At 29.0% G+C, this 22,867-nt stretch overlaps 1 protein-coding gene across 1 annotated transcript in view; it reads left to right on the top strand.

Moving 5' to 3' along the window:
* Positions 1-22,867, top strand: part of LOC111622456 (histidine--tRNA ligase, cytoplasmic-like) — a 74,021-nt gene that overhangs the window by 38,969 nt on the left and 12,185 nt on the right. Inside the window, exons 8-10 of the mRNA XM_023364827.1 lie at positions 16,436-16,582; positions 17,752-17,795; positions 19,375-19,390. Of these exons, the coding sequence (XP_023220595.1) occupies positions 16,436-16,582; positions 17,752-17,795; positions 19,375-19,390 (207 nt within the window). The remainder of the gene's footprint in view (positions 1-16,435; positions 16,583-17,751; positions 17,796-19,374; positions 19,391-22,867) is intronic.

Below are 22,867 nucleotides of genomic sequence, written 5' to 3'. Positions count from 1 at the left end.
AGTCTGATGGTCCAAAATACAGTATAAACTTCTATTGGGTGTATATTTTTAACAACATAGTGAAGAAAAGTTATTTTTTGCGATTTTTACTGTCTACAAAACTGATTGAAAAAATTTTAGTCATAACAATCCCGAATGAAAACAAAGGACCATCGTTAAAAAGGAAATTTATAACTTTTCAAAGCTAGAAATTTTGGATTGAATTAAAAACCAAGAGGTGATAGCTGATATCAGTAGGCATTTTAATTTAAATGAGTCGACCATTCGGTCGATTAAGCAATCGGGAGAAAAGATTAGAAATTTGGTCACATCTGGATCATCTATTCTTGCGAAAAATGTTGCTTGTCCAAGAGCACCTATAATGTAAAAAATGGAACAAACGCTAATATTATGGGTAGAAGATATGAACAAGAAATGGTTTCCTTTAAATAAAACTGCACTTAAACACAAAGCCTTAAAAATATTTGATTATTTAAAACAAATGGGACAGTCATCAGCTGCGGTGGCATAGTGTGGGTGTCAGCCGCCCGAGGCGGAGGAAAATTTCACTGCCCCCTATTTAGGTATCTCAATTTAAAAGACTAAAATTCAGTTTTGTCACAGAATAAGTAATGAACAATTTCGTGCTCATTTCAATCAGTTCGAATCGTAGGTGCGACAAAAATATGAAATGAAATGATTCAAATTTTTACAAGATATTATTATTATTTATTGTGAAATTTTGCCCCCCCTAAAAGTGCCGTCCCTGCCACCACCACTACACTACGCCACTGGTCAGCTGATGAAACCAGTGTTAAAATTGTGGCTACCAATGGCTGGTTTGAAAAATTCAAAAAATGCCATTCAAACGCCAAGTTTTTCTCTTTTTAGAACCGAATCCAGTTTTTGTATTGCGTTAGTGTCTCCTATAACACGATTTTCCACAACGCGGTATTTTCAAGGAACATATCTACCGCGTTGTAGGAGGCCTACCTGTATTTTACTAAAACTTCAAAAAATTGTGTTATAGTTATAGGATATTTTAGTTACATTATCTCTCAAAAACAAGAATTCCAATTTAAATGCATTCTTAAAACACATCAACATAATTTTGACTAATGTATGAATTTTTATTCAATAGATCAGATATTTAAGAATTAACAATACAAAATATAAAAAAAAATAAACATCTACAAACCCAAATTCAGATTAAAGCCAAATGATTGCCAGATTACAGTCAGTTGCCTACCTTTGGGTCAAATTACTAGACATTTATAATTAGTAATTAGTAGCATAAATGTAGCTCAATGTATTCCAGCTATTGTATAGCTTTAGCAAAATATAAAATACAGTTTGTAGATCTTACAAGATGCACATATTTATTTAGTATATTCTCTAAACATTTTGAGTTTCTCATCTTTATTAATTATTTTAACTTATTAATGCATTTAGTGTACCAATAATAAACTGTAATTGAAGAACAATTTTTTAAAATATTTAATTAATTGAATGGATTAATGCTATTTTCATTGTTTATCAGTTAAGATATGGAAATTTCATTTTATGTTTCAAGCAAAATAAAGCAGTTTCATATTTTCAGCAAACAACAAAAATTGATAATGATATAATTAAAATTTTATTTCATTAGCTGTTTCATTCATAAATCTAATAAAACAATCTAAAATTCAAGATTAGAGATATCATTTTAATTTTTGATATACCATATTTACTCACATATAGGACGAGGTTTTTATTCATTTATCACAGCTTAAAATTCCTAGGTCATCCTATATGCGTGAGTGAAAGATTTTTTGCGTTTTTGCAAATAATTTTTGTGAACCATGTATTTGCATTTTTTTACCAGATGCTTACTGTCTTGTATTTAAAAACATAAGTATTTTATCTGGGTTGTTTGAATCGTTCTTGTATATTGTCAGGAGTAAAGATGAATAGGAATAGGAATAGGAAAAGCAAAGCTTTTGAATTGAATTCCAGATTGAAATTCTAAAATCACACAGGAGCACAATATAAGTTTTAATCCATTCCCACATGAAAACAGATGATTATTTGGAAATCAGAATTTCAAGAAACTCATAAGTGTAATCAATGGAGTGGATTCTACTGTTAAGAATTAGCAAAAAAAAAGGTTCCCGATTGTTCAGCTTTACGTGAACAAATTATGTTGTTGATTTTACAAGATTTTTCCTTAAAGTTTAAAATACTAGTAATTTTTGTGGGACAATGTGTGCGTTTATGTTCATTTGATATTTTACTTGTGATTAAATGAAATCAACGCATATAAGATGACCTTGCATATAGGACGAGGTGTGACTTTAAAGATCAAAATAACGAAAATTAGATTTATTAATACAATTCTAATTTTCATTATTTTGATCTTTAAAGTCACACCTTGTCCTATACACAAGATCATCTTATATGCGAGTAAACAAGGTAATTTAATATCTTAAACATTTAAAGAAAAGTTAACATATACACTTTTATAAAAAGTAACATAATTTATTAACTTTATGATATTATAAATATGAAAGTTATTTATGATAAATTTACATGATAAAAAACATAAACAGCTATTAACTGAAGTTCTTTAATACACAAATTAAAAAATACTTTTAAGGATTTATTCATTATATTCAGTTGAATAATATAATAAAATTGTAAATCCATTTATTAGATGTTTCTTTTGTAAATAAAACTTTTAAAATAATATGATATAATATTTTAAGACATATCAAGACTTTTAAATATTTTAAAATATTTTAGATGTCTTGGGAAGAAGTCAGAAAAGAAATGATTGATGAGAAAGGATTAGATCCCACAATTGCAGATGAAATTGGTGAATATGTCAGTCAACATGGTATGTTTTATTTCTGATAAAAAATAATTGGGATTAATTTTACTAAATTCTTTGTTATTAAAATTAAATACATTTATTATTTATTTATGAATACATATTTTATTTCATCAAAATTTGAAATCAGTATTAATATGCAAACGTATTTCTTAAATTATGAAAAGAAAATAGAAAATTATTAGTTATTTTTTTTAAAAAAGAAGTTTATTTTGTGAAAGTACTGGTATATTAACTTCATCTAAAAAGGCACATAAGTTGTAAAATATAAACTGTTTATAAGAAGTAAATAATGATTTCAAAAATACATAACTATAAAATCAGATAATTTTTCTATATTTCTTTACTTATTTATATAAATTTTTGAGTTATACTTTTACCAAGTTTGTGATATTTATAAAAAAAAATAAACTTTGTACAAAACTTTTTGATTTGTGTGCTTAGAAATGAATGTAGTTAGCTTTTTTCTATCAACTATAAAATCCATTAACATATTGACTACCAAATATGAATTAAATTGTAGTTACTAATTTGTTACAGAAGCCAACTATAACTGGTCTCATAAAACATAGTCCTGCTTTTATTCATCAGAAATAACTATATTTGTAACAAATAGATGTAAATAATAGATAGCTGGCATCTGAAATAAGTACCCAATTATGAATAAGTTTTGGCATCAGGGAAAAATTTTTTTATTTATCTTATTTACAGTAGGAAATGTTGATGACAATAGATCTCTGCATCTATATATATATAAATGAGGATGTTTGTTTGTTTGTTTGCTATACACTCCTAGGCAATTCAAACAATTGCTATAAAACTTGGCAATTATGTTCAACTACTTTTAATTTTGATATTTTGTACATACCACCCAAAATATTGATTGAATTTACATATATATCGATTAATTTCTGTCTACATTGAATTTGCTGGCTTTATATGCAGCACTATCTATTGGCAAAACATTTAACAAAATAATAAACTAAATATAACTCTTACAAAAAAGGTTATAATTTTTTAAAATATTTAATTACTGTGACAATAATATAGCATGAAATAGATGCGCTATATCATTACTGAGGTATGTAGCATGTAGCACTTGCCTGCATTGAATCAAAAGTGTTTAAGCCTGTGAAAAACCTATAAGTATTTAATTTTCCACATCTAACAATTCAGGTTTTTTTATTTCTAAAGGNTTTTTATGTTTAATTACATTTATATCAAAAATTGCTAGGAACTAAAGCGATTAAGGTAGATCTAGCTGTCCTTTACATCCATAAACGTTATATGTCAGTGGAACAAATGGAGTGAGCTTTGAGTGTTCCACGATTTTTGGAGACTGTCTATACGCGGGCTTCCTAAACAAGCCTATATGTATGTTTGTCCAAGAAATTTTTGGACAAATACAAACCACACAACTTCAAAATCGCATAAAAATAATCCACATAAAAAGAGACCTTACAGTATTTCCTAAATTATGAAAAGAAAATAGAAAATTATTAGTTTTTTTTTTTTTAAAAAAGAAGTTTATTTTGTGAAAGTATTAGTATATTAACTTCATCTAAAAAGACACATAAGTTATAAAATATATACTGTTTATAAGAAGTAAATAATGATTTCAAAAATACATAACTATAAAATCAGATAATTTTTCTACATTTCTTTACTTATTTATATAAATTTTTGAGTTATACTTTTACCAAGTTTGTGATATTTATAAAAAAAAAAATAATAATAAACTTTGTACAAAACTTTTTGATTTGTGTGCATAGAAATGAATGTAGTTAGCTTTTTTCTATCAACTATAAAATCCATTAACATATTGACTACCAAATATGAATTAAATTGTAGTTAATAATCTGTTACAGAAGCCAACTATAACTGGTCTCATAAAACATAGTCCTGCTTTTATTCATCAGGCATAACTATATTTGTAACAAATAGATGTAAATAATAGATAGCTGGCTTCTGAAATAAGTACCCAATTATGAATAAGTTTTGGCATCAGGAAAAAATTTTTTTATTTATCTTATTTATAGTAGGAAATGTTGATGACAATAGATCTCTGCATCTATATATATATAAATGAGGATGTTTGTTTGTTTGTTTGCTATATACTCCTAGGCAATTCAAACAATTGCTATAAAACTTGGCAATTATGTTCAAATACTTTTAATTTTGATATTTTGTACATACCACCCAAAATATTGATTGAATTTACATATATATCGATTAATTTCTGTCTATATTGGATTTGCTGGCTTTATATGCAGCACTATCTATTGGCAAAACATTTAACAGAATAATAAACTAAATATAACTCTTACAAAAAGGTTATAATTTTTTAAAATATTTAATTACTGTGACAATAATATAGCATGAAATAGACGCACTATATCATTACTGAGGTAGTTAGCGTGTAGCACTTGCCTGCATTGAATCAAAAGTGTTTAAGCCTGTGAAAAACTTATAAATATTTAATTTTCCACATCTAACAATTCAGGTTTTTTTATTTCTAAAGGGTGCTTTTTTAATTTTAATAAGTACCCTCTTGTAACTGAGTGTATAAAATCACCAAACTCTGGTAGTTAGTTAGTTGTGGATTTGGGCTGGTCACAGCAGTTTTCTGAGTTTTCTTCATGTTAGTAACACCTAAGTAGGGTCCCATAAAAGTTTTCCTGTGATTCCTCTCCCTTGGCAGATTGTTCATGTGTTGTGTTGATGTAACCTAATAAACCAAACTAATTCTAACAAGCTGTTACGTATTAAACGTTGTGCTGGAATAGAGAAAGGTGTTTATTTTATTTAATTAATTCCAGTAAGCATTTATTTATTTAGCTGTTACTTATTGTGACATCATCACAATGCTGGGCTGCAACTTTTTGTCACAATATTTTCAATTATTTTAGTGGTGGTCTTGCTTCTGTACATCGTACTTTTCCTGTTAGCAATAGAGTTGTGTCAGTTATCTATCTAACCCGTTTCAGGGAAAAATTTTGAATTGAAGTAATGTGACTTCCAATTTAAACTGGAAGTTCATATATAGTTAATCTGGACCTTTTGCCTTAAGCTTTCCACATCTGGCCTTGACTTTCATCTATCTAATGCCTTTCTCAAGATTAAGGAAGGACAGATAGATAGGTGATAACAGTGGAAATTTATAGGTCTATAATTTTTTCAAATTGCAGCCCAATAATGAATAAGTTCACTTGTCATTTGGATTCACATCTTATGTTGATGATTAATGTTAACACTTATATTCTTAAACCACTGTGGATTTTTAAATATATCAATTAGGAATAGAGAGAACAAGAACTATTACTAATTGTCTTTTGCATTTATGCACAATCCAGTTATAATTTATTATTTGGATTGCTTTCTTCCTTTCAAAATCCTGTTAGAAAATGTGTCAGATACTCAGTGTGTAAGGAACCAAGTCCGAGCATTATTTTTATTTACTTTTATTTTGCTTTTTATTATATTTTTGTTTGGGGCTTATATTTTGTTAGGACGAAGGTTTCCTCACCATTTACCTTAGAAACTTAAAAATAGAAGAGAAACCAACTCACCAACAAGAGAAAAGCACTGTAGAAAAAACTTGTGCACACTTGCACTCCCGAGTGGAAAAAAGTAAGTCCACACCGAGAAAAGGGGGGAGACCCCACAGGCACAACTTAGGGACTCGCTAAACCTTAAAGAATAAAAAAACATCCCCAAAATTGTCAAAGAATAATAAGAATAGAAAAAGTTTTCTATTCTAAGAATAGAAAAAGTTTATTGTTAGCAAATAAGTATGTAAATGAGGGGAGTGATTGCATTCAGAATTGTGACGTCACCTCACAGTATAAAGTCTGAATCTCAAGTGAAGACAAGCGAGGTGAGCTTCTGATGGCAATGAGCTTGGTGAGCTTCGTAGCAGTGAACGAGAGAGGTGTCTGATAGGATCAAATAGTTCCAAGGCGATTTTGAAGTTATTCGATTTGTGGATCGACGAATAGAGAAAGTCTTGAGAGTTGAGGAAATAGATTCCTAGTGTATTGAGGTGACGATTAGGATCTTTAATTCATAAGAATTATTGTACATAAATTAAGTCTTTGATTTTGTCGAATTCCAAAGGGGAATAGAATTAAGTTAGAAAATAGATTGAATTGAGTTTTGTCGGGTTGATTCTTATTGACTTTAATTGAATAAATTGTTATTTGATTTTACTAAATTTTGTATATAGTTTATTACTAGAACTTTTATTAAATATTTGATTTGCTATTGACAAACTTTGTCATTATTTAATTTCAGTGCACGCTAAAAGTCCAGGCCTGGCACACTAACGCGAATCCCCGTAAGTACCCGTTAGGGAACGGATATTTCCAGCACACAGTCGTGTCGATAATTGTTGGAAAAGTTGGGAAAATAATATAGTACTTTACAAAGCAACAGGCTGGACAGTACACTAAAGAGATTGGCTGCTTGTGCAATTGCTGCTCAGTTACTTATGATACTTAAATAAGAACTCCAGATCTCTGTAAGTCAGTGCTCAAAATATTAAAGAATGACCTGTTATGTATCTGATGATTCATTGAAATGAGAACAAGAGGCACTTACATATAGATCTAAGGAGGAATCTATCATTAAGGAAATTAGGGTAAACTATGTAGTTGTCATCCTGGTGATTTCTGTCTCTACAGATTCTGTCTTCATCCTGGTGATCACCAGAATGAAGACAGAATCTGTAGAGTCTTCAGAAGAGAAGGATTTTAAGCTCATTGTTGTTGAGGAATGATAAAAAAGGATATTGAAAATCTGGAATTATCACACAGAGAGCTAGCTACCAGTAAATTGGTTACTGAGACATGTAGTAAATTGTGTAGTACCGATTTCTAACATTTTTACCAGTTTTTCTTTCCAGAGCTGCTGTAAGACAGGCTACTGTGACAAAGTAAGAAACCATGGAAATGAAATCATTGATGATAAGCTGAAAAAGATCAATTGGTTCCTGTACTGAACTAAATGGAAAAAATCATGTTTGAATTTTGCATTTATAATTCTTCCAAATGCATTGAATTTGTTACTATGACCAGAAATTTGAATAGGTGGAGAATGTTGTCATTACATATTCATATGTGATTTCAACCTAATGCCCTGCTCCTGGGTCTGTAAACTGATGGCAAGCACATGATATGCTTTGCATGGGTAGTGCATCAAAATTTTGACTTGACTTTTTTCTCTTAAATGAAAATTATCTCCACCAAACTTTGTCATTCAGTATAACAAAGGTATGAGTAAAAAAAAATGTGTGTAAATGGACAAAATTAAATGATGGATGTTTTGAAGTATTTAACTTTGAACATTGAAAATTGAAAACTTACAAAAAATGTTTAAATGAAAAAATGAACTATGAGCTATTGTTCCCCATCCTTTTAACTTGAAAATTCAACAAATTGCATTTCCATATCACGGAGGGTTGGCCTCATCAGGACTGACACCACCATGTCTCGATGGACATGGAAGTCAAGACAGTGTGTTGATTCAGTATTAGAACATTGTTTATGCAGGCGGCCACGTGCACTGGCAATCGGATTCAGGATGGAGAAGGGTTGAGAGATGGCCTGACAGAAGTAAAGTACTCAGATATGAGAATTAACAACTAAATAACCATTTAATAATCACAAAAGAAAAGTTACAGGATACTAATCGTAATATCTGATTAACTGACCTATTTAAGGGAGAGATTGCGAGAGAGCAAGTTTACATGAGATACGCGTGGGGATAAATACCTTGTAGAAGATCTTGGTTATGATGTTCTGAGGGTAGAGGATCTTGTAGGAGATCTTGATCTGATACGAGCTGGTTGAATGGACAGGAAGAAAGGTCTGGAGGACAGTTCTTATTCTGACAACAGATGTGTACAAATAGATATTATGGCCACAGGCAAAGAGGTATCCAAAAATGATGTATCCCAAGGAGCAGAGGGTATCCGCAAATTAGAATATAAGTGATTTGATTGAGGAATTGACAATGACTGACTCATCAGCCATCAATTTTGATATCAGCATGATATCACCTGGCTAAGAGGTCAGCAGATCACGGGAATGTGTCGTTTTCACTGTCACAAAAGTGTAAGTGGAGATTTTCTCAGGTAGTAGATTTGACAACAATTACCAAATAAGTATGAATATTGATGATGATATATTGGATTCTCATACTTACTGAGATACATACATTCAAGTAAACAGCTTTTTCAGAAAGTTCAAAATTTGGAAAGTAATATAATATTCTTAAAAATGAAACTTTTGCAAAACATTTTGGCAGGCTTATTATAGATGCAAAATAGACCCACTCTGTAAAAATTGTCAAAATCTGGCATCATAAGGATGAATTCCTGCTTGAACTGACATGGAATGACCTGTATGCTAAAGTATTTTTTAAACAATTTGAGAAATTTAATTCCCATTTAAAAGTATCTAATATGAAGAAAATAACTATAAAACATAAGTTGATAAAAATAGTGTAAACAACTTAATACTTAAATCATATTATAAAAGCCTGTAATAATTCACTTCAGTTTACAACAAAGTTTTAAAACTTTTAGTATAATACAATGTCATTTTAGAATAACATATACATTAATAATTTATTATTACAGAGAAATAATGATAATTTAAAGTATATTATGGTGTAAAAATATAGTGAATTTAAATTGTTCATATTTAAATAATTTTTGATTCAATAAAATAAATTTTTTTTTATTGAAAAATAATAAATAATAATAATAATAATTTTTTTTGTCATTTTTTGTACATTTAATTATTTAGCTTTTGTTATTTTATTTCATTTTCATTTTTTGGATGAAACATTATTTTGTGTGTATGTACAGTCGACCCCCTTATAACATGGTAGATACGTTCTGGTTTTTATGAAATTCATTTTCTATGTGTCGTTAAAATACATGAGCCAATCACAGCTTGGCACGTTTGCAGTTTAGGGACTACGGCTGTTTGAAAGGTTTCTTCCATAAAATTAATCGATTTTAGACTAATTTGACTCATCATTTCCAAAATATGTATAATTTTTGGGGAATAATCTATATAAAATATGCTATAAACAAAAAATTGTAGGATTACTTACCAAGTGGGCACCGTTCGACGACACCATTGCTTAAGCTTGTTTTCCTCGTGGAGCGGTGCATCGAATGGCGCTCGCGTGCTTCCTGATAAATTATTTTTCTGCAAAAACTTTGCTGAACTTTGGGGACATCATTAATATAAATATAATTTTTATGGATGTTAAATAAATGGTTTTTAGTAGGTCTGCTGCTCGTTTAAACTCAGTGGTTTGTACAATATCCGCTATTGGTCTAGATTCAACCAATCCTGTCGTGACACGAGTCGGCGATGATGTTTTACTAAATTATAAGAGTCTCTTTTAGCTTGTTTAATATGGTTGCAATTTTTTTGCCGTCGTATAGGAATCCAAACTATATGAACCCGTTTTATTGGGGGTCTACTGTATAATATAATGAAGTGAATTGAATTTGTTATTTTATCAATTAATTGAAGAAATAAAAATAAAATCAAATAAGGAAAAGCAAATTTCAATTGACTAAAATGACATGATAATATCTTTGATGATTTAAAATTATTTATAAACTGTCAAAATAAAAATTAAATGTAATTTTTATTTAATAAAATAGTAATTATTTATTTTCAGTGTTCTTGCAGGAATGTGTTAATTACATAAGAAAACTTTACAGGAATTCTAACACAAAAATTATTTTTCTTGGTCATTCAATGGTGAGTTTTCATTATGTTAAAAATTTAAATTTCAGAAATATTTCAAAATTTTAATTAAAGAGAAAAAGACAGAGAGAAATGTGTGAATGAGAAATTCAGATATTAATTTGCCTAAATGATTAAAGTATTAGAAACTTGAATTATAATTAACATTTTTTACATTAATGCAAAAATTACTAAACAATAAGCTAGTCTATCTGAAGTATTAAAAAACCAAAATTATTACTCAGAAATGTTGACACTCCAGGAAGCTTTTAGTGTTTAATCATATTTTGTGATTTGGTCTAAGATATAAAGATATTTATTGGACTAAAGTATTTAAGAATGTCTAACCCCTTTTTAGTCATTGTCGCATTCCATACTTTCATATGCAGTGTTCACATTTTTGGCTGTGATGTGTGTCATATGTTCATTGTGAAAAATGCTCTTGAAACTTTTATTTTAACATCTCTCATGCATTCACAAGTCTTGGAACACAAGTAATAAATGGTGATCCTTTTTGGACAGTTTTGTCTTTTATTTTATTAAAAATAATTCTCCATCGGACGAACTTTTACAGAAGCATTCACTCTTGTTAACTGTAAATTTTATCCAATAGATGACATTATGTTACAAAAATTATTTTGCCATTTTTTTTTGGCAGTAAAATGAGTTTACTTTTTGGAATCTGACAGTGTTTATAGGTTCATACTATATACTCATTTGAGGCTGTTGGTTTTTATAACAAAAAACATAATTAATGTTCAAATGTATTTTACACTTTGAAAAAAATATCTGCTGATATTATTTCAGATATACACTGGTACCTTGACTTATGAGTGTCCCAACTTACAAGTTTTTCTTGTAAAGAAAAACTTCCAAAGAAAAACTAAGAAAAGATTAAACTTGTATCTTTAATCTTACAAGTTTAAAGATACAAGCTGTCTCTTGGCTGATATTTTGCTTTGAGTTGAGAGCTAAAATTTGGGTTATGAGTCAGCTTTAGATACCCCACCACTAGTTAGTGCAGAAAATGCCACAGCAAACCATAGATTAAGAAAAAGATGATGGAAAACTGCTGTAATTTTGTCATTTTCATTATTCTTCCAATGTCTAATAGGTTAACTTATAGAAAAACACGTAATCGAGTGACATAGGCATTAGTTCACTTCCATGTTTTGTGCGGTGCCATAGTCTCTCATTTCTCAAATTTCCCATCTTTTCTTTTTTTATCTATGTAGCAAACATTGCAACATCTGCAAAACTTGTTTCTTGCAGTGCATTCTATTGTGTTTTTATACAATATTTGTTATTTATAAGTAAATTTTTCTTATTTAAAAACATGTAACAAAAAAATTGTGGAGTTTTGGGGATCTGGAATGGATTAATGGNTTTTTATGTTTAATTACATTTATATCAAAAATTGCTAGGAACTAAAGCGATTAAGGTAGATCTAGCTGTCCTTTACATCCATAAACGTTATATGTCAGTGGAACAAATGGAGTGAGCTTTGAGTGTTCCACGATTTTTGGAGACTGTCTATACGCGGGCTTCCTAAACAAGCCTATATGTATGTTTGTCCAAGAAATTTTTGGACAAATACAAACCACACAACTTCAAAATCGCATAAAAATAATCCACATAAAAAGAGACCTTACAGTATTTCCTAAATTATGAAAAGAAAATAGAAAATTATTAGTTTTTTTTTTTTTAAAAAAGAAGTTTATTTTGTGAAAGTATTAGTATATTAACTTCATCTAAAAAGACACATAAGTTATAAAATATATACTGTTTATAAGAAGTAAATAATGATTTCAAAAATACATAACTATAAAATCAGATAATTTTTCTACATTTCTTTACTTATTTATATAAATTTTTGAGTTATACTTTTACCAAGTTTGTGATATTTATAAAAAAAAAAATAATAATAAACTTTGTACAAAACTTTTTGATTTGTGTGCATAGAAATGAATGTAGTTAGCTTTTTTCTATCAACTATAAAATCCATTAACATATTGACTACCAAATATGAATTAAATTGTAGTTAATAATCTGTTACAGAAGCCAACTATAACTGGTCTCATAAAACATAGTCCTGCTTTTATTCATCAGGCATAACTATATTTGTAACAAATAGATGTAAATAATAGATAGCTGGCTTCTGAAATAAGTACCCAATTATGAATAAGTTTTGGCATCAGGGAAAAATTTTTTTATTTATCTTATTTACAGTAGGAAATGTTGATGACAATAGATCTCTGCATCTATATATATATAAATGAGGATGTTTGTTTGTTTGTTTGCTATACACTCCTAGGCAATTCAAACAATTGCTATAAAACTTGGCAATTATGTTCAACTACTTTTAATTTTGATATTTTGTACATACCACCCAAAATATTGATTGAATTTACATATATATCGATTAATTTCTGTCTACATTGAATTTGCTGGCTTTATATGCAGCACTATCTATTGGCAAAACATTTAACAAAATAATAAACTAAATATAACTCTTACAAAAAAGGTTATAATTTTTTAAAATATTTAATTACTGTGACAATAATATAGCATGAAATAGATGCGCTATATCATTACTGAGGTATGTAGCATGTAGCACTTGCCTGCATTGAATCAAAAGTGTTTAAGCCTGTGAAAAACCTATAAGTATTTAATTTTCCACATCTAACAATTCAGGTTTTTTTATTTCTAAAGGGTGCTTTCTTAATTTTAATAAGTGCTCTCTAGTAACTGAGTGTATAAAACCACCAAACTCTGGTAGTTAGTTAGTTGTGGATTTGGGCTGGTCACAGCAGTTTCTGAGTTTTCTTCATGTTAGTAACACCTAAATAGGGTCCCATAAAAGTTTTCCTGTGATTCCTCTCCCTTGGCAGATTGTTCATGTGTTGTGTTGATGTAACCTTAATAAACCAAACTAATTCTAACAAGCTGTTATGTATTAAATGTGCTGGAATAGAGAAAGGTGTTTGTTTATTTTATTTAATTAATTCCAGTAAGCATTTATTTATTTAGCTGTTACTTATTGTGACATCGTCACAATGTTTTCAATTATTTTAGTGGTGGTCTTGCTTCTGTACATCATACTTTTCCTGTTAGCAATAGAGTTGTGTCAGTTATCTATCTAACCCTTTTCAGGGAAAAATTTTGAATTGAAGTAATGTGACTTCCAATTTAAACTGGAAGTTCATATATAGTTAATATGGACCTTTTGCCTTAAGCTTTCCACATCTGGCCTTGACTTTCATCTATCTAATGCCTTTCTTAAGATTAAGGAAGGACAGATAGATAGGTGATGACAGTGGAAATTTATAGGTTTATAATTTTTTCAAATTGCAGCCCAATAATGAATAAGTTCACTTGTCATTTGGATTCACATCTTATGTTGATGATTAATGTTAACACTTATATTCTTAAACCACTGTGGATTTTTAAATATATCAATTAGGAATAGAGAGAACAAGAACTATTACTAATTGTCTTTTGCATTTATGCACAATCCAGTTATAATTTATTATTTGGATTGCTTTCTTCCTTTCAAAATCCTGTTAGAAAATGTGTCAGATACTCAGTGATGAAATAAATCAGTTTCATCAAAATTATAAACATCTTCAGACTTGTAATTTGAGATCTTTACAATTAACTTTTATATTTCCTAATACTTATCACTGGTAGATGTTGATTTGCCACAGTCTAATTTGTTTTATATAATAATGTTGTTTAAAACTATGAAACCATCATGATAAAATGCTATGTATTGAATGTTCAGTTTTCTAGTAATTTCCCCTTTTCAATGCTTATTAAATCACTAATTGTTGTTAAATGTTTTTTTCAACACTATTCAAGTGTTCAAGTAGTCATCTAGTTCTTGAGATACAAGCTGTATGTTTTTCAAATATGTCTATTTTTTAATTATCAATAGATTATTTCAAAAATTTATATAATGTAAAATGATGGATAGAAGATGATAGTTTAAATTTATTTATTGCCCAGACTGCAAATTATTTACAATTGAGATTCAATTCAGTTGTGTCTTGGCCCACCAGTGGCCAAGCGGTCTTCATTCCCTGAACACTGGGAGTTCAGTCATGGGTTCGTGCCTCACTCGGATGGGCTGGCCACATGGAATTTTTTGAGTTTTCTTCACATCTGTAATGCCTAAATAGGGGCCAGTTTCCCTTAAAATGATCTCTTGGAAGGCAGATTGCCCAAGTGTTGCATTGCCATAACTAAACAAACAAACAAACAGATGTGTGTCTCTACTGAAATAATCTTTTAGATCATAAGATAATGATTTATGTTCTTTTTCTCACTTTTCTTTCTTATATCTGAAGTTTAGTTGCATAATAAAATATTAATTATAAAGATTGTTTTATAACCAGAGTAGCTAAAAATGTGTTTATACTCTCACTAAGAAATGCTTATGGTCTTAAAAAAGAATTCAAAACTAATGTGTATAATGTTGACTACCAGTGCTATTAAGTTTGACTGTATATAACATTGTATAATATAGGCTGGAATAGCAAATGGCTTTGACTTTAGACTTTATGGAGGTGTGATTTTAGTATCATTGATTCTTATAAATTGAAATTTGCTATTTTGAGTGACCAAGAGAAAATGTGACTTCATATAGATGTGACTGTATTGTCTATTTTTATATGTACTATTTAAATTTGTTTGTCTTAAATTTTATCAGGTTATATTGTAAAGTACTATATTATTTTTCCGACTTTCCAACGATTATCGACACTACTGTGTGCCGGAAATAGCCGTTCCCTAACGGGTACTTTACGCGGATTCGCGTTAGTGTGCCAGGCCTGGACTTTAAGCGTGCACCGAATTAAATAATGACAAAGTTTGTCAATAACAAAATCAAATATTTAATTAAACTTCTATTAATAAACTCTATACAGTATTTAGTAAAAATCAAACAATAATTTATTCAATGAAATTCAACAAGAATCAATCCGACAAACTCAAATCAATCTATTTCTAACTTAATTCTATTCCCCTTTGGAATTCGACAAAATCAAAGAATTAACTTATAAACAATAATTCTTATAAATTAAAGATCCTAATCGTCACCTCAATATACTAGGAACCTATTTCCTCAAACTCTCAAGACTTTCTATAACCGTCGATCCACAAATCGAATAACTTCAAAATCCTATCGGACACCTCTCTCTCGTTCACTGCTATAAGCTCGTTGCTATCAGGAATTCACCTCGTTCGTTTTCACTTGAGTTAGAGGCTTTATAGTGTGAGGTGACGTCACAATTCTGAATGAGCTCACTCTCCTCATTTACATACTTATCTGTAACATTAAATTTTTCTTGTTTATCTGGCAGATTATTTTCCGACAATACTTCGCTAACCTTTTACATTATTCTTTTTAACAATTATCGGGATGCTTTATTATTTTAAGGTTTAGCGATTCCTAACTGGGTTGTGGGGTCTTCCCCCCCCTTTTTCTCGGTGCGGACTTACTTTTTCCGCTTGGGAAGCGCAAGTGTGCGCGAGTTTTTCTACGGCGCTTTTCTTTCGTCGGTGAGTTGGTTTTTCTTCTATTTTTAAGTTACTAAGGTGAATGGTGAGGAAACCTTCGTCTTAACTAAACATAAGCCCCAAACAAAATATAATGAAAGCAAAATAAAAGTAAAATAAAAATAAAGCTCAGACTTGGTTCCTTACAATATATTCACTATTTTAGATATTAAATACATGGTTACACAATTCTAATTACGAGATTCATTCTATTTCAAATAAGTTAATTATTTTTAAATATTTTATATTTGTTTAGGTGGGCCTGAATTGATAGAAGTATTGCTGAATAATGAAAAATTGACAAAGAATAAAGCTGCAAAGGAAGGATTGGAAGCCATGAAGCAGTTTTTTATATATAGTAACTTATATGGTACAGTGAACAAGGTAATTATATACTCTAATTGTTGAAATTTGTTAATATTTCTCTGTAGTTTATTAAATAATTTTGAAATAAAAGAATGACATGATTATTTATTAGGATACTTGTAAATTGTAAGTTATTCCTGTTATTTGATGGTTACCTTAAGAGAACTGTACAGAGCTTGGATTTTTTTGTGTAAGGAGGTAATCCTTATCATTGGAAAGGATATAATGCAGTGAGACACGTAGGGAATATAGACAAATAATAGTTGGAGGAAAATAACCTGGCAAACTTTAAAGAAATATTACCAATAAACAATAGAAATCCTAGTAAACAACCTTCTGGAGGTGACATGAAAGAGTGAAACTAGGTGAAGGTGATTTCAAGTAAGTTTGAACTTGTTATTGGGATATCCTGCCTGTGGTATATTTGATGAAGAATTTGTTGTTTAATGCTGGTACTGTACATTTCTTTTACCCAGTTTCAACCTTACATGTTGCCTCTAGAAAGCTGTTTACTAGGGTTTCTATTCTGTTTATTGGTTTTCCTGTTATTTAAGCTAATAGTTTGTATCTATTTTTGGTATAAATATTTTTTTTTTTTTTGTCTTTGTTGGAAATTTTTATTGGTAGTATGTTCTAAATAGTCTCTAGAGTTGCATTTTTATGATTAATAATAAAGTAGAATGTGTAAACTCTATAGACCATAATATTTTTAATTTTGTAAATATTGTTTTTCTACAAGTGCCAAGGCATTTGTGAAAAGCACAGAGCAAATTTTACAAAATGATGGCTATTTCAATTCTTATTTGCTTGCATTGAAATACCCAAAATATTTTCACAAATATTTCACAAGATTTTTGTTTCCATTTAGAATACATGTATTGATTGATAAACTTTTCAATTATTAAACAACTTCTTCTTCAACCTATACATTGTGAACACTAGAATAAAATTTATGAATATTCTGCATCTCAAGATTATGAAATATTATGAATAATAGTATACATATAAATAAAAATCATTTTAGATGGTATGGCATTTATTTTGTCATACTTTACATCTAATGCATGGAATGTTGTTGTAGTTTGTACATGTATTGATGGTTTAGTTTGGTTAAATGTGATTGGTGCCAAATTTTAATGTTCTTTTAATTGTTGTAAAGACCACATTTTAACTGGTTTTGTCAATTTTAAACATGTTGTATGCAAGTTGATGTTACGGTTCTGTATTCTCTCAAAACATTTACCTGTATTGTAGACATATCCAACTGAAGAAGACTAAGCAAAGATAGCTGAAATGCCTTTTGGGATATTTCATTAAATAAAAATGATTTAAATTGTATGTACTATTGTAAATTAGTATAATAGTGTCTCATATGTGTGATAAGCTTGTAAATTCAAATACAATACAATAGTACAATAATAATGATAATATGTATTTATCATTATCAATCTTAACCAATACTTTTAAATGTTAAATTTCAATTGTTCTAATTGTTATTTACTTACAGTATGGTAGTTTAAATTACAGGCATTTCTTCAATTATATGCTAATTATTGTTAGAGATGGTACTGCAAAAACAGCAGGCAAACAATAGTGGATAAATTAATATTAATTAATAATTATACAATTTTAAATTGTTTTAACATTTCTTTTAATGTCAGATTTATATAACCAGAATTTCCATTACTCATGTTCTGCTTAATTAATAATATTAGTTGGTTATCATCAATATAGAGTGGTCCTAATAGATTCTACTGTATTTAATTGCCCACTAGTAACCAAGAGGATAAAAGTACTAAACACTGATAGATGAACCTCTCTTGTGCCATATCAACAGGCAGGCCATGTGGAATTTTTCTGCATTTTTTAATGTCTAACACTTAAATAGGAACCAGTTTCCCATATAAAAGTCTTTCCACGAGGTATTCTTTGTTGATGGATCACTCTCGTCCTGTCTTGTCCCACTAAACAAATAATTCTAATCTCAATGTGTAACTGGTTCAAACACTGTTATTTTCTAGGAATTATCACATCCATAGATTTTGTAATTACTAGTCAGTTGACAACTGTAGCTAGTAAGTATGGAGTTTGTGGATGTGATAATTCCTAGAAAATACTTAAACCAGTTACATATTGAGATTAAAGAAATGGAATAGAAGCAAAGGATAAATAATTCTAATGTATTTATGAAATAAAAAAGTTTTTAAAATTTATTTTTACTCATTTTTAGTTAATGTTGGGGAAGATTGTCCCGTCTTTGATGGCCTGTATGAATTTTGCCAGTTGTCTACGGGTGGTTCGGTTGGTAAGTTACATAATTTAACCACATTTTCGAGGAATGACCAGCATGCCACATATAAATGGGCGAGACCAGCATGCCAGAAACCCGGGGTTACCGGCATGCCAGTTAAACTGCAACTAAAATATAAAATTAATCAGATTTAACAAAACTAGTTGTTAAACAAATGTTTAAAAAAAATTTTCTGAGTACAATAATATAACATCATTGTAATTTGACTGATTTAAAATCAGGAAGAGAGTTTTCATTTACAAGACCTAACTGTTATATTGATATTAATGGTAGTAGTAGTTAATCAGTGTGGGCTACAATAACCATCAATCCTGACTTTAAAAATAACACCTTCCTCAAATTTCATCACACAAAGTGGATGGTAATTGATGTAAGTTGAGATAATTTACCACCAGTTTCTTAAATTTAATATGTTTATTTTTGCGTTTTTGGATCAATTAATATAAAATAAACATAAAAAAAGCACTTTCAGTATTCCATGAGTATTTTACATCATTAGAAAGAAGACANAAGTTGAGATATTTCAAAGCACAAGTATAGAATGTCAAAACTAAATTTTATATAATATTTGAGTTCTCATCATTTAATTTTTTAGTTCTTCTCTTGCATTTTTTTAAGTATAAATTTCAATATCTTCCTGCAATCAGAGTTAAAAATGTATGTAATAATAACTAATTTTAATTCATTAATTCTTGTATGTTAATAATATATAGTAATACCTAGTTAAAAAAAGATGAAAAACTGAGTCAAATGTCAAATTGAAAGGAACATTGGGACAATAGGTATAAACTGGACTTATGGTCATTTATTGTTAAGAATCATTTTTTTAAAATCTATAAGTCTAAAATTCTGTTATATCATATAAAATTACGGTAAGGTTATGTGATCTTAATGATAGTCAGATATCAAAATGAAAGGTAATTTTTACTATAGAAATATTTGATTTTTGATCAAAAAGGGTTGTGACTGGATGGTGCAAGTGAAAAAGTCATGTATTTAGGTGAGTTTAGAATAAAGGATAACTCATCGTTCCATGTTAAAAAGTTGTTTATTGAGAAAGAGATGGTTTTTACCTGATCTCTTTGAATATTATAATTGTTCAAGACTGAATCCAAAAATAAGTCAATGTGATTAGAGTTCCAGGAGAGGAAGCTCAGAAGAATATCCAGAGGAAAGGTTCTGGATCTGGGGTGATTACCATGGTTGGGAGAACTTTCAAATTCAGGCACAATAGAGAAGTATACACACATCTCTGATGGTGTTCAGTGTTATAACCAAGGGATAGAAAACGTTGGTGGCAGGCAGAGAACACAGTGGGCAAGATGAAAATTATTCAGAAGAATACACAGCAGGCTGGATGAAAACTGAATAAGAGGGGCTCTGTGTTTTTGGGACACAAATTTATATAGATTTGATCCCTCATTTTACATTCTGATTGATTTCAAACCTTTATCCTCAAAACTTAGTTTGGTCTCTCACTTGTTTTTAGGTGAAATTAGAGATCTTCTTGGGCCTCAGGAAAAGGTTGTCAACAATTAATTCAATACTGAATTAAATCTCATTTGGAGATGATTATTGAACTTTGTTGGGCCTTCATTGTTTTAAATGAGACAGTATGTATACTTTTCATTGATAATTATGGATTCACAAATAATTATGGATGTTAAGTTTGAAATTATCTGTAAATTCCATGTCAGAATATCATTCTGACAAGAACAAACAAACAATGTTTCTGTTTTTATGACAGGATGTGAGCAATTAAATTAAAATATATAATCTTTTGCAAAATTATTAGGAGAGGAGGATTGAGGTGCAATTTTACCTTTAGGACTCCATATTACAGTAATACCCTGAACTTACGCGATAGGTGGGACCGAGCGATAACCGCGTAAGTCGGGGTATAATTTCTCAATTTGTGTAAAATCCAAGTCGGATGTATGTAAGCTAATAAATGTTCTCGTTAATCTTCTCTCATCTTTTGATTAGTTCATGGTTACAAGAAATCACCACATAGAGTCTCTCAAGTCTCCGTAGATATAACAAATACAGAAATAAATAACACAAAATAAATTGTAGCTATGTGTCGATTCTGCATGACATGTCCGAACATGTAAGTTGAACAATAATGTGGGGGGAGGGAGTAATCAAGAGTTGCGTGGCACTCAAACAAAAGACGAATCGATGAGATTTGAAAATCACATAACTCCAGGTTCGCGTAAGTCGAGGTATTACTGTACACATCTGGATTATAAAGTACAGTTTTTAAGTTAGTATATGTATTTATATGTGATGAAAACTAATATGATTAATTATTTTCTTATAATTATTGATTAAATAAAGTTTTTTTAAAACATTCTTATTTAGAAGCTATAACTTTAAAATATGTTAACAAAATTATATTAAATGTAGCAATTAAGGTAATATAATTCTTAATTTAAATTTGCATACTAAAATTATAATTACCATATTTTCTCTATTCTAAGATGCAACTTTGTTATCTAATTTTACTTGTGTGAAATAGAGATGTATCTTAGATACATACTTCATAACAACAATTAGCAGTCATTATGAATAAATCATATAGTCTGTTAAGCATTAATAATATACACTTTCAGTTATACTAATCAAAGCCAAACAATTGCAGATTAATTCGGCTATATTATTGCTACTATTAATCCGGAAATTGTTTGCTTTAGCATAACTGGTGGACTTACAGATGTTTATATTTTTTATATTAATCAATGTTCAGTTCAATTCAAACGAGTTAAGATAATTTATTTTTTAGAGCATCCCAATCATATATCTAATACAAAGGAAGTAACAGTTATGTTAAATATTATATAATGATTTTATTATAATGTGATAAAGTCAATATTGGAAAAAATTCAATATTAACATTGGATTTTTCCAAAAGAAACATCAAATTTTAGTAATTTTAAATGATAGAACAGAAAATCCTGTATTTTATAAGTTTTTGTATTTTTTATTAATGAAGAAATAAGGCAAATACCCATTGTAAAAAACCATTTAATGCAGTAATATTTCTTTATTCTAATGTTTAAGAGGATCAAAAATATTAGAATAAAGAAATATTACTGCATTAAATGGTTTTTAGAGTGGATATTTGTACAATTGCAGTTTGTTTGGGAGTAATAAGTTGCAATGAGGCTAGCCTTATCATTCATCTGATTATTAGAGTAATTTGGATTTGACTGTCTAAGCAGTGTAATTTTGCACAAATAACCTGCTAGAAAAACGAAAGTAAAATTTTTGCATAACTTGCCTACTATATACTCTGTGCCTACTGGAAGTTTCTGATTGCAATTTAAAATTGGCATATAACCTGTATCTTCTTTCAAATTAATTTTTAAAAACAGGATACCTTATGAAAATGTTATGGTGTGTGTGTGTGTGTGTGTGTAAATTTCAATAATTGAAATTTAGCACTTGAGAATTGCTCTTAGTTATAGTTTATGTATTGGATATATTTTAAAATTTACATACATTAACTTTAAAGTGAGTTTTTCAATTGAATATAAGGGTAGATTTAATAAAAATATTATTGTATAAATAAAAATTTAAAAAATAAATAATATTTTTGCCATAAGTGAATGAAATATTTTAATTAATTAATTATTTTATTTTTTTGCATCCAAATTGATTTGATTTAAATGCATTTAAATTTTTGTGTTTTATTTTTTATATTGTAATGTTTTAGAATGTTCACTTAAAAAGCCTTGTAATAAAAATGAAAGTATTTGTGAATTTCCACATTTTGATTCATTTTATGAATTTTTTCAACATATTTTACTTTAGAATTTGATGTGATAATTCTTTGATGATATTAAATTTATGAAAATGTGAATTTGAACTAAATTCTTAATTTATTGTTTTTGTTTATTTAAGAATTTTTTTTAATGAATTTTTGTTCTTGCATTTATTTCATTAATGTAAGAACAGAATTGAATTTGATAATTTCTTGGCTAAATTGTTAAACAAAATTTTTCTTAT

This window comes from Centruroides sculpturatus, unplaced genomic scaffold (assembly GCF_000671375.1).
Source record: "Centruroides sculpturatus isolate CEXI.00-Female unplaced genomic scaffold, Cexi_2.0 scaffold150, whole genome shotgun sequence".
In the NCBI taxonomy this organism is placed as follows: domain Eukaryota; kingdom Metazoa; phylum Arthropoda; class Arachnida; order Scorpiones; family Buthidae; genus Centruroides; species Centruroides sculpturatus.
The sequence above is the reverse complement of the archived record's forward strand: the minus strand, read 5'-3'. Positions and strand labels throughout refer to the sequence as shown.